The 12,311-nt window shown below is 32.8% G+C and overlaps 1 protein-coding gene across 9 annotated transcripts in view; it reads right to left on the bottom strand.

Annotated features, from left to right (window-relative positions):
• LOC119640584 (protein FAM102A) overlaps positions 1-12,311 on the bottom strand; it is a 105,426-nt gene that overhangs the window by 11,870 nt on the left and 81,245 nt on the right. For 8 of the 9 annotated variants that reach the window (XM_038038725.1, XM_038038722.1, XM_038038729.1 and 5 more), the window contains 6 exons: positions 8,813-9,273; positions 8,434-8,745; positions 8,189-8,370; positions 7,688-8,103; positions 6,108-6,190; positions 536-1,831 (listed from right to left, as the gene is read on the bottom strand). In XM_038038725.1, coding sequence (XP_037894653.1) covers positions 536-1,831; positions 6,108-6,190; positions 7,688-8,103; positions 8,189-8,370; positions 8,434-8,745; positions 8,813-8,958 — 2,435 coding nt within the window. In that variant the 5' untranslated portion in view covers positions 8,959-9,273. The remainder of the gene's footprint in view (positions 1-535; positions 1,832-6,107; positions 6,191-7,687; positions 8,104-8,188; positions 8,371-8,433; positions 8,746-8,812; positions 9,274-12,311) is intronic. The other variant, XM_038038732.1, reaches the window with a different exon arrangement.

The raw sequence follows: 12,311 nt of genomic DNA, 5'->3' as shown, positions 1-12,311 counted from the left end.
GAGATAGAATTTAACCGTTTGAGTCCAAGACGGTATTGACAAAACACTGTCGAAGAATCCCAAGCTGCGCGATCGCACTGTTTAGATTTTATGTCGGGAAAACCCAGACGGTATTTAAAAAGTAGCCCGATCGCGCTGCTTGGGATGTTTTTTCAATACCGTCTGTATTTTCTCGACATAAAATCTGAACAGCGCGATCGCGTCGCTTGAGACTCAAACGGTTAAGAAACCTAAATGATAAAAAAACCATATTTTTCCATAGATGATGCTATTAGAAATTTTTTGTAAAGATATACTTAATAGCTGTAATTTAATTTTGATTACGTTGTTTAGAAACTAACGCGCGATTTAGAGTTAATGTTAATCTTCTGTTTAAACTACAATTTTAATTTTGCAGAACGTTTTTTAATGCTTATTATTTTAAGTGGTGAGTAGCTTTCTTTTGAAAACATTACAGAGTAAAATTTAACGTTACAAAAACACAAAACTGCTGAGATGAGAGATTTAATGTGAATACTGAGAGAGCTTTACGAACCTCATTAAATCGTAAGTAGCACTGATGGATTGCGGCCTTATGTGAGAGACGACTGCTGCATCCTCGGTTCTTAAAGTATAAAATGGTTCGCCATACTGCACAAATCCCAAAGTTTGCCTTAGCGGTGTTGAACTCTTCATTAGATTGCGACGATAGGCCCTCTCGAAAGGTGTGCGTGACATGGAGAGAAGGTTATTTTCCGTGGAAAGCATTAATTTACCCAAACGGTCTTGGCAGTATAATTTGTTCAAGGAATTGTGGGAGTAATGTTGCAAATTGTTGGCGTCTACAGTGTTAAAGGCAAAATGACATGCAGGATAAGAAGGTGAATTCGTCTTTTCTGCTGATTGAGTACCACAAGGAAATTGAGGTTTTCTTATAGATGTGGGTGTTAGAAACGGGTCCGGCGCTATATGTTCTCCCACCACATCTGGTATTGTACCCAATGAACGCATTTTTTGAATGGGATAATGAAAATTTTCCAGAATTTGGGTCGTTGGTTTTTTTAATGTCAGCGGCAAAGGGCTATCGTCGTTACCTATAAATTTTGCGTTACCTACTTTAGCACTTTTTACGTAAAGTTTACCCGACGATGCGGATGAAGTGGAATTCTTTCTTTCTTGTACTAATGCGTTACTTTTTCTATCCTCATTACTTTCGTCTTTGATACGCTGGAACTCCTCACGCAATTCCTTTTCAATATAATTCTCTAAACTCAAATTATTTAAAGATTTCATTTTCGGTAAATGCAGACGTTCTCGATCTGCTAACAATTTCAAACGTCTTGGTGAATCCCGGTCCAATTCCTGCGAAGCTTTATGAAATTCCATTTTCAGCAATGACACATTTTCCATCGATTTAATTTTGACAACGCGTGGTGTGTGAAAGTTTTCATCTAAGCCCGAATCAGATTCACTTTCATACAATTGTGAGTCTCTTGATTCGGAACGGCTGCTACCATTTATACTGCGATAAGTAGGTGATGGTGTGTTTAAAAAAGTCATACTGTACGGGCAAGGGGCTGTTAAGGAAGAGTCCGATGACGGTATTTCATTGAGGGGTGTACGAAACTCTTCTAGAGCGGAACTATCATCACGTATTGAAGAATTTGGTGTCTGAAAAAGCAATTCTTCGCTTTCGCATTCATTTATCACTTTCGATACCTGTAGCTTTTGTTGTTGTTGCGATGACTGTGATGTAGGAGCATTATTATGTTTTAAAGCGGGTATATGTAATTTCATAGCATTCATAGCTTTCTGGTTAAGTCTATTCAGAAGAGAAACGGATTTACGGAATCTGTAGGCACGGTGATTTTTGTCATTGCAATTTTAAGCCAATTTTGAAAACCGTAAACCAATATTTTACAAAAATTTTAAGGAGTCGTTTTTTATCAACATCGTGAACGTTAAATTAAAAGTAAGAGGAAAAATATAAAATAAAATTAAAATAAAAAAGAAATAGTCATTTGATAGCTTAAACATATTAAATGAGCCGTATTATGTTATATTATTAGTAGTAATAGAATATCAAGTTTTTTTTATTAATTAAAATAAGGCAAATTTTAAAATTAATTTTTAATCAAAAAGAAAATGTAGAAAATGTGACTATGCTTCCATTCCTATCTCTTAAAAGAAATTAAGCTCAATCTTCTCAAAAATGACGTTCACATTATCGAAAAGGTCGATTATGACGAAGCGGAAACGTTTTGAAAAAACGGAACTAAGAGCGGCCAATTTCAAGAACACTAAATGTTTAAGTATATGGGGGACCACGACGACAATGATGTAAGGGAATGTCTTCTTGCCCTTTACATCAAGATTTGAAACCACGAAAATATCTATTATGTACGAAAGATTTTGATTTGTTGCTTTTACCCTGATGGTCTCGATGCTCACAAAATGTCCCTATTTTATTACATTGAAGTTTCTGAAACATTATCTTTGTTCATTATTATTATTAGTTTATTTTATTTTCACACAAACTTAAATTGTAATTACCGACATCGTCTTTTAGATTGGTAATAGGCTTTTCTCGTCCACGGCTGGGAGTAAACAAATCTCGTTTCCTTGAGCTAGTAGATATCCTTCGTTGCACTAAGATATTATTGTGATAAGATACAAGGAAAATCTCATTCGAACTCATCGCATTTGCAAAATTAGGAAAGCCATTTGGTTTGCACCATTCTGGCTTCCGGGTTTGTACATCAGACACTATGCATAAAGCCTAACCCTTTGTAATCCTAAATGAAAAATATTCCATGATCACAGATAATGTCCTCCAAAATACTATGGCAAAAATAACGGTGTATCGTATGGAATTTTTATATCGCAGGGATAACTTAAGCTGCATGAATCCCGACAGAGTTAGCGTTCACTTATTAATTACCGCGGAATGTGTTATCAAGACTAAATTTTTCAGAACTTAGACAGTGCAAGGCGAACATCCTAATTATTAATGTATTCTCGAGTAGTTTGGAATTCTGTGGCGAAAATATTATTTACGTTATTTATGTTAACTGATACCTCCATTTCGAACCTGGAAAACTATTTAAAGTACAGTTACGCCTCTTTTATACCAACCCCTCTTACCAATCATGTGAACCATATTACAAAAAAATCAGACGCTTTGGGAGGTTGAAAAGGAAAAACGGTTATAATGATGCTTGAATTCAAACACGTGGCCTCGTTAAATTTATTAACTTCGCATAATGGTATTTATCTTATATTGGATGTTGTTGTATTGTATTGTTGCAAATTTGTCGTTTGTTTAGGAGAATCATCGTTAATGCCTTACATCACGTACTTGTGTATAAGGATGAATACAATACTCAGAAGGATCTAAAAGATGTCTTTTATTATACCAAACGACTGAGCACTATTTTCTAAACGGGTTTATGTATGTGAGTCCGGCCTTCTGTTCGCGGTTCCCTTAGGGGTTTTGTTTATTCTGAATTGGATTTAATCGTTTTTATGACAATACCGCGTATGACCCGCCGCTTCAAAAAGGCAAAAAAAACTGCCACTTTTCTCGACAAAATTCGATTGAATATGGGAAATGGGAACGGAATGGAATGAAATTTTGGATAATCTCACGTAGAAATAAGCCTCCATCGAGTGATCTGATCTAACTTTCGTTTTTTTATGATGAAAATTTCTACTACTCCTATGACCAGGTAAATTCATTTTTTATAAGAATTTTCAAACAACAACAAAATAAAAATTTTCAAACAACAACAAAAGCGTTTATATGGCACAACAAAATTACATTTTGCGTATTTTCAGACGAAAATAAGTAAAGAGTAGTCAGTTCTTTGACAAACCAGAAATTAACTGAACTAAATTTTAACCGTTGGTTCACGTTTTAGCGCCCTCTCATGGCCCTTAATCGTCCTCATCAAATGCTATTCTGTGACGAAAATGGAAAAAGAATTGCTTTAGATCAGACGATGTAAAAGATTTAACGGCGGGCATTGCGCGCCAAACAACATTTCAGTCTCTTCTTCTCTTGGCTGTTGGGTAAAATACGTTATTATTCAAAAAAATTTTGCCATATTTGGTTATATTCTGCTTTAAAAAGATCTCTTTGTATATAAAAATGTATACAATTTCTAAAAGTTATCAATTACATTATAATTTTAAAACTTTTAAATATTATGACAGGAGGACGCTGTTCTTGCAAAGTCTAATTTTTGCTACAGTCTTCCTAATAACAATATATACTTGTCAACATTTGCAGAATAACGGAGAGAATTTCATTTAAAAGGTGCCAGATTATGATATACAAATGGAACATTTCGCAACTTAACGATATCAACGAAATAAATTTTAATGAACAGACGTAGATATTCTCCTGTACATATGTTATTGTATATATTCGTTTATGAAAATTGAATCAACGCCAAAATATATTCAGTGGTAGGGTGTGAGTTGCATTTTTACGAAAAGAACGAAATTGTTCTAAAGATTAAGAACTTTGGCGTCAAAAAACTCTACGCATTTTTATATCCAAAGCGAAAACAGGAAAACCAAATTTTAGAAGGCATTCACGAGTCCTCAAAAGTTTTAAATACGCTTCAAATAAATAGAGTTATCAGTGAAATCAAAATAGAGCAATGTCTGTCTGTCTTTCTATTGTTCGTTCATTGAAACCACGATTATGAACCTAAAATTTTTGCTTGGAACAATGTTAAGCTTGAGTTTAAATTTCGCTATTAAATCTTTCTTTTTACAAAATTATTTAAATCATTGAAAAAAAAAATAAAAAAAATACTGATAATATACGTTCTTAAAATTTTAAAACTTTTAGTCTATAGGTTTAAGTTGGTCCTTAAATTTCTTTTCTAAAAAGTTTTGATGTTTATTTCAAAACGTAGCAAACCTTCCCACGGCTCTTTTTGTATATAATAAAGAAAATGAAAAACCGCTCCTAAGTGAAAAGGACTACGAGACATGAAATGTGTGATATGTACCGAGAACAAGGTTCATTTAATAATTAAGCGTTTTAAATAAGCCAGTTAAGCGTATTAAAAGTATGGATTAAGTCGAGTACACGTTTCTTCCTTGTTTTGTCACTACATAATTTAGAAGCACGCACTCTGACTCTTAATTTATTGTAACAATTGAAGTTGAGTAGAAATTTATTCGTATTAAACAGGCTGCTAAAAAATTAATACAAGAACGGCTGTCGTCGTACCCTGCTAATTCCATATTTTAAGTGTTAGGTATCCAAAATTCGCTGCGATGTGTACATAAATTTTTTATTCGCTATTTTTACCCGTTTCATAACATTGAATTTTGCTGTATGTAACGACCTTAAACTTTACCATGAATATTATTATAGAAAAATTTTCAATATATATATGTACACACACATACATGTGTATAATGATACATATTCGCAAGAAAAGAAAAGGAGAATGAAAGTAATAGGAAAGAAAATAAGCAAATTTATTCCATATGTTTACAATCATTTTAAAATTTTTTCAAAGAAAAAGTTTAAAGATTGGAAATTGAAATCTTTTGATATATAATTACTTGAAAACAACTTTTTAACTTGAAAAAGAAGAAAATATTTAATTTTTCCTATAAACATTATTACTTTCCATCAAAGCGAGAAAAACTTAAGTAAAAGTTATGGTCTTACCAAGAGTATTTAGTGTAGTTATATTAAATAACATTTGTTATATCAGAGCTTTGCTTTAGTTTATTGTTGTAGCGTTGTTGTTAGTGCTTTTATTGTTTAACGTAATTTCAATGCATTGGAAAGAGTATTCTGTTTTAAGATACTTTTATGAAAACTTTAATAGAGCATTAGTATCGAAATGCCTTTAACTTTCAAGTGGTGTAGATATTAAACATATATGTTAGTTCTGTATTCTAAAAATTCTCTTTTTTTTTAAGTTAAGCAAGACGCTTATAATTTGAAAGTATATGTGTTAAAAATTGAAAAGTCACATTTAAAAATTATACAACAGAAATAAAAAATTTTTATAAAAAATTTTGTATTGTATAAATAAATTATTGGTATAGAAATGAAATAAAAATAAATATGTTTTGGAAATGATAATCCTTACCTTGCGTGGCCGGAATCACCTTCGGAACTTTGTCGAGAATGTTGACTGTGCGAAAAACTACTATAACCGGAACCTTTTGACATCTGTGGAAGAGAAAAGAAGTAAAGTAAACATAATTCCCTTTACCATGGCTGACTTTGCAAATATATCTGTAAGATTTAATGTATTACAAATATACTGCTATGATCAAACTATAAATAAATAAATGAATGCAATGAAAAAACTATCAATTCACTCTTTATGAGTTCTTGGAAAGTTCAATTTTTCGCGGAACAACATGCTTATATTAACTAGATTCCACCCGATTGATTGATTACCAGTATTACCATATGTAGATCAAAAAACTAATAACTGGACGGTTTTCTTCTGAAGAAGAATCTTGGCATATGGTACAAGAAGTTGGCTCTGTAATTCTATATTGAGGCCGTTACTATACAATTACATATATATATATTTACAAGCTATTAACGGACCTAACCAAATTTCAAATGTTCCGTTTAATACGTCTTGAAGTTGTTTTTTCTTATATTCTTAATTTTATGCTACATGAAATGATGTTTCATTAGGTTTGAATGAATTTTAAAGTCAAAACTGCAGCAAAGTAAATAAAAACGTGATAGGTTGAACAGCAAATACCTTGCATCACGCCTTGTGCCAAATACAATCCTTAAACGATTTTTTTATAATTCCAAAAATTGCACTCTGTTTCCATTTAGAGGCATACATCTTATGAGAGTCGTATACGGAAACGAAACAGGGGGCAACTAAGTACTACCAATTAGATTTTCTTGCAATATACGGGCTTTCTTTAATCATTTAGCGAATCTCTCCTAGACGTGTAACGATAAGAAAAAAATTGACAGACAAAGATAGTGAGTAACCGCAGCCTACTCCATCGGTAAGTGTTATGCCTTTGAGCATTTACTATAAGCTCCGACCACATATCAATTGTGACCAGAGTATGGTCTATCGTATCGACGACTGAACTCAGTTATTCCAATTTGATAGTCGGATAGATAGTCTCTTAACTCTACCTAGCCATACGCTTATAGGGGCTTACCTTCATGATCCAAAGTTGATTCATTTAATTGTTATGTTAAACTGTCATGATTTGAAGCATTACTTCCCCTAGAAGATTTTACATGAAAGAAGGTTGAAAATATTAGTTCACCAAAGGCAAATTTTCGCCATTTATTTATCAAATATATTTGTAAGTTTAATGTATAGGGCATTTTTGTCAAATTGGGCGTGTAATGTAAAGTGTGGTCGTAAAAATAATCTGAACTAATCCATTTTTAGTAGCATCTTATCTTATATCTTAAAATCTCTCAAGTCTTTCTGAGTGATACAAGCATTCACACAAACTTAAACTAAGCGTCAATTACGCTGTACCACAAGCAGCGTAGAGTAAATTTATGAAGGACTTGTTTGTAACACGACCTAAGAAAACAGCATAGAAGGAAAACACCTAACGCCATTTTTGCGCAGCTATTGAAAATACTTTTCTGCCAACTGAAAGGTTGCCTTTATACGGTAAATGAAAATTAATTATTCTGATTTAACTGCACTTTGCAACTTACTTGACTAGTATTACTGGAATTTCTTGAATGGCCCATTTCCATAATGGACGTAGGAGCAACGGCGCTGCCTGTTGTACTAATTACAGTGGTTGTACCATAATTATTGCTGCCAATTACAATACCTCCCAGATTTCCTCCGCCGCCACCGTTACCACCCGTACCACCAATACCGCCGTAAGGAGACATAAGTTGTTGTGCATTTGTTAGGGAAACTCCGGGTATTAAAGATGCTACAGATGAGGGAGGATATGATGAAGATAATGTAGACGTTTGCTGATGTAACTGATGTTGCTGCTCTTGCATTTGATGTTGTTGCAGCAATAAAGCATCAGATGTTAAAGTGACGGCGGATTCAGATGACTCCGAAAGACCAGAATCGGTAATTAGGGAAGCTATAAGAACTTGAGGATCTATTTCTAAAGGTAGTAATGTTAAAAAAAAAAAACAAATAAAGAAGAATGAATACATATTGGTTTGAACGTTATTTAATATTTTAATCACCTTCATCTCTGATGCTAGAAATAGGTCGCCCTCCCATAATGTTACTACTAATAACCGAAGAACTGCCAGCGGTGGGTAATGAAACAGAAACCACAGCCGACGCTATATTTTTAACCTCCGTGCTTATTGCAGCCAAATCTTCCGTGGAAGGTTTTTGTTTACTTTTTAAATTTGGTGTGGGACTGGAATTAATTGGAAAATTTTAGTTTACAGAATATATTTGGAGAATTTTGCAAAACACGTACGCTTTAAATAAAATGTCGCCACTAAGCATATGCATTTTAATGGATACTGTTAGCATGGAATTGTCTAAACGATGCCTGGCATCGTACCCTTCAAGCAAACAACGGCGTGAGATTAAGCCAGCACCCGCATATTCGGCAAGATTCAAATCAATAAAACCTAATTTATAATAACTACGTCCACCTTTCATCTCTTTACGTATGGAAATGCGCAAATAGCAGGGATCCAAAACTCCTGTCGACGCATTGGCCGACATTTTGCAGGGAAACGTAAAATTCCGATTCCATTCTACACGGTGGTTGCGTACCTCCTTCCTATTAATATTAAAAAAATTTAATTTTAAAAACAAACCATTCCAAAAAAACGGGTTTTTTGAGTTACCTGCTGCTATATTCTTGAAATGAACCGCCATCCAAAAGTCTGATTTTAGCAAAAAGCACCTCATTCACTAAGGCTACATTATCCAAATCTTGTAATTGTACTTCCACATTAAAACGATATTTTTTCTTTTTCATCATAAAGGCCATAACCGAGGGCACTCAGGCCCTTTTCCAATGTTGTGAAGACAAACTACAGATATTTGTCGTTTGTCTATAAAGTTTTCTTAGGATGGACTTTTATTTTCTCTATGGATGTCGAATGGAAGATACGCAGCACTTGGTAAACTTTTGCTGGTAATCAAGTTTACTGGAAAATATACTTTTCGTCTTGTGGTTGCTGAGTTTTATAACGAAAACATTCTTTATTATGATAAGTTGAAGGTTTGGATTTGTTTCAACTGTGCTGCCAGCATGGTTTTTGTTTTAAAAATTTACATACTCTTCAAACATGCTGCTATTGCACTGTAAAGAATGAAACAAGAATGATAATTAAGTTCAAGGAAAAAAGTTATTTAGCTTCAAGTATAATAAAACTATGTTAGAAAAATGATAAGTGCATATAACTAAGATCATCCATCGTAATATAAAATCGCAACATATTTTATGGTAGAATAGAAAATGAGTTTTACTATGCAACCTTGTTTGTCAAGAGAATTGCAAGAAGAAAGTTCCAAATCAAAAAGATTAAATTAAAGGAATGAATTCTATTTACGGTCTAATTAATTTTCCTAAAAGAAAAAATTAATTCCCTAGAGAGGAAAAACCCAAACGCATATTCGCGGCACGTGATGCAGCTGCCGGCCGAGGAAAACAATTAGCGGAAAGGCAACATGAAGCCATGAACATCGGTAATAGTAATATGCTTGTAAAAATGTGTATAAATAAATTATTTGCGAAAGGCAGAGTCAGTCCGACAAGAGCATTTGAGTCGCAAAGGGATATTAGAGTTGAGAAGTCAAGGGTACTGCCAAAGTAAAATGTAAGTAGTTTTATTCTTAAACAAATTGGTTGTAAATAGAACAATCTAGTAGTGAAAACATGCAAGTCTGTTTTTCTTAAGAAGAATATCCACGATCCAGTGATACGAACCGTATCTGCGAAAAGCGAATCTAGTAACAATATAAAGAATTTTATTAATTTTAGCATCTTGGCTCTGCACAAAGTTTTAGATAAATATCTTTCATCGATTTCAAGTTATAATATTTGCGTACGAGGACGTGTAGGTAGATTTACAACTACTACTACTTTTTACTACTTTTTGTCATGAAATTTTTCCTAAAACTGTTACTAAGTCTTCAATTCATATGGCGTTTTGAACTCTGCTCGTCAAGGTGTTACGTTTAGCTTTCTTATATTTCAATTTTTCATCTTAGCTTTTGCCGTACTGGTCTTTTCAGCAACAGATGACGTCCAGAAAATAAGCAAAATTAATTAATTATAATTGTAATTGTGCACATTAAGAGTGTGGACATATTTCTCCTTGGAGTTTTAACGGTAATAATAAATAATATTTTATTTAAAGTGTTGTCCATCGCTGGCTAGTAATACTACCATTTTTTCGGAAGAATGTGAATTCCATCCGTTGGAAATGATATTAACGAAGAGAAATGTATTTTAGGCATACAATAGTACCGGTAGCACATTTCAACAAGGGATTTTACGATATGTATCCAAAAGTGCTTTTTGGAATATTGTAATCATTTTCCTTTAATAGGTTTTTGAAACTGTAAAAAGTTAATTTGTTGTTACTTTTTGCTCCAAAAATATATCAAGAATAGTTTTCAAGGTATAAAAGTTTCCTAGCAAAAGTGTTTTGGTTGTAGAAGTTTTGATTAATATTAATGTGCTTCTTTTGTTGACTTTGCTAAAAATAAACAGCATCAGTAGTACTAGTACTTAAGTAGTATTAGTACTTAAGTAATAATTTGTTTCGACACATAATTTTACAGTTTTTTTATTGAAAACAAAACAAACAATTTTTGTTTGCTCTATTTTTACAGCTTATAACCCATTTACTTCAAAAATTTTTGGATAAACAAAAAGTTTATTTCATCAAAAGACAAACGATGCACAAATTAAATATTTCTAATTCTACCACTTCTTGACTGCAAATAACAGCGTATATGCATGTATGTACGTATATATATTAATATATATATTTAGGGATTTTCCTTTTCATTCAGGAAATTTCAGAGATCAGATGAAGTCATTTATATTCATGACCATAATGAAATTCTTAACCAATCGAAGCATGTGTATCAATCCCTCTACTCGTCTCTCCGTTTCTTCCTCATTTCACTCATAAATGATGGCAAACGCAAACTTAAAAATGTTCATGTGTATTGTTTGGGTAACCCTACAGTATCAGTGCAAAGATGGAAAGTTCGGTCACGACCATCCAGGGTTTTATAGGTTAATGAAATTTCATTTATTTTTCAGTTTTTTGACTTGTTGGTTGGTATAAAAGATCTCTCATCTCCTTAGTTTCTTGTTTTCAATTCACTTTCTGTTTTATAGTAAAAATCAATGCTTGTTTCCTATTTCTCTTTTATACTTGAGGTAAGATAATATTATTAAATTTCCTTTTTAAACATATTGAGAAAGTTTATGAAAAAATATTATAGAACTTTCATTTCCATTTGGTTATGTTTTCCTTTCCGCTTTTAATCTACCCATACATTCCATACACAACGTTTTTATGAAAAGCCATACACTTTCTGCTTCCTCTGTAAAAGTCGCGTTAAACTACTTTTATGTGGTGAGAGTAACTCTTCAATTCCTACAAAACCGCACCCTTAAAATAACGTCGTCAGTGCGTCAACATGGTCAATTGCGAGAGTAAGAAGTTAGAAGAAGTTAAAATGTTTAACAACTTGTGATTTTTACTGGGAGAGCTGTAGAGACTAATTAGGTTAAAAGGCAACACAACTAACTATCAGTTTTAGCTTAAGCAGCCACTTCCTTTTACGATAATATTGTTGGGTGTAATATACTACAATAAAATTTATTGTTTTGCTTATTTCGAGCATTATTTACACTCCATATAATTGAAAGCAATCTTCTTATGTTATAGTTTCTAAAAAAACAACAAATCCTTTTTTAAGAACTTTCTAGTTGCGTTCAAGACGTGATTTTTACGTTTTTTAAAACAAAGCATTTAAATACATTCTCCTTTTTACGCTTTATTATTTTCATTATAATAGATTTACAGGAAATGCTTCTTAGTGACTTACTTTTCTCTATTCCTGTTACCATTTACCAGTTTAAGTTTACTACACAATTGCTATTGCTTACGTTCGATGATATTGAAGGTAAACAAAATGAAAAGTTTTGAAACTAAACTTTTCTCTAATGTCCTTGTTAGTAAAAGTGAGAATGCTAATGGATGAGAAAATACCAACAAAGTTAAAGTATATTTTTAGGCGTTTCCAACGATAAAATACCATTCAGTCCTAGCACGTAAACAAGGGACTTTATGTAAGTGAAAAGTCACAAGCACG

Source organism: Glossina fuscipes, unplaced genomic scaffold (genome assembly GCF_014805625.2).
Source record: "Glossina fuscipes isolate IAEA_lab_2018 unplaced genomic scaffold, Yale_Gfus_2 121, whole genome shotgun sequence".
NCBI lineage: Eukaryota > Metazoa > Arthropoda > Insecta > Diptera > Glossinidae > Glossina > Glossina fuscipes.
The sequence above is the reverse complement of the archived record's forward strand: the minus strand, read 5'-3'. Positions and strand labels throughout refer to the sequence as shown.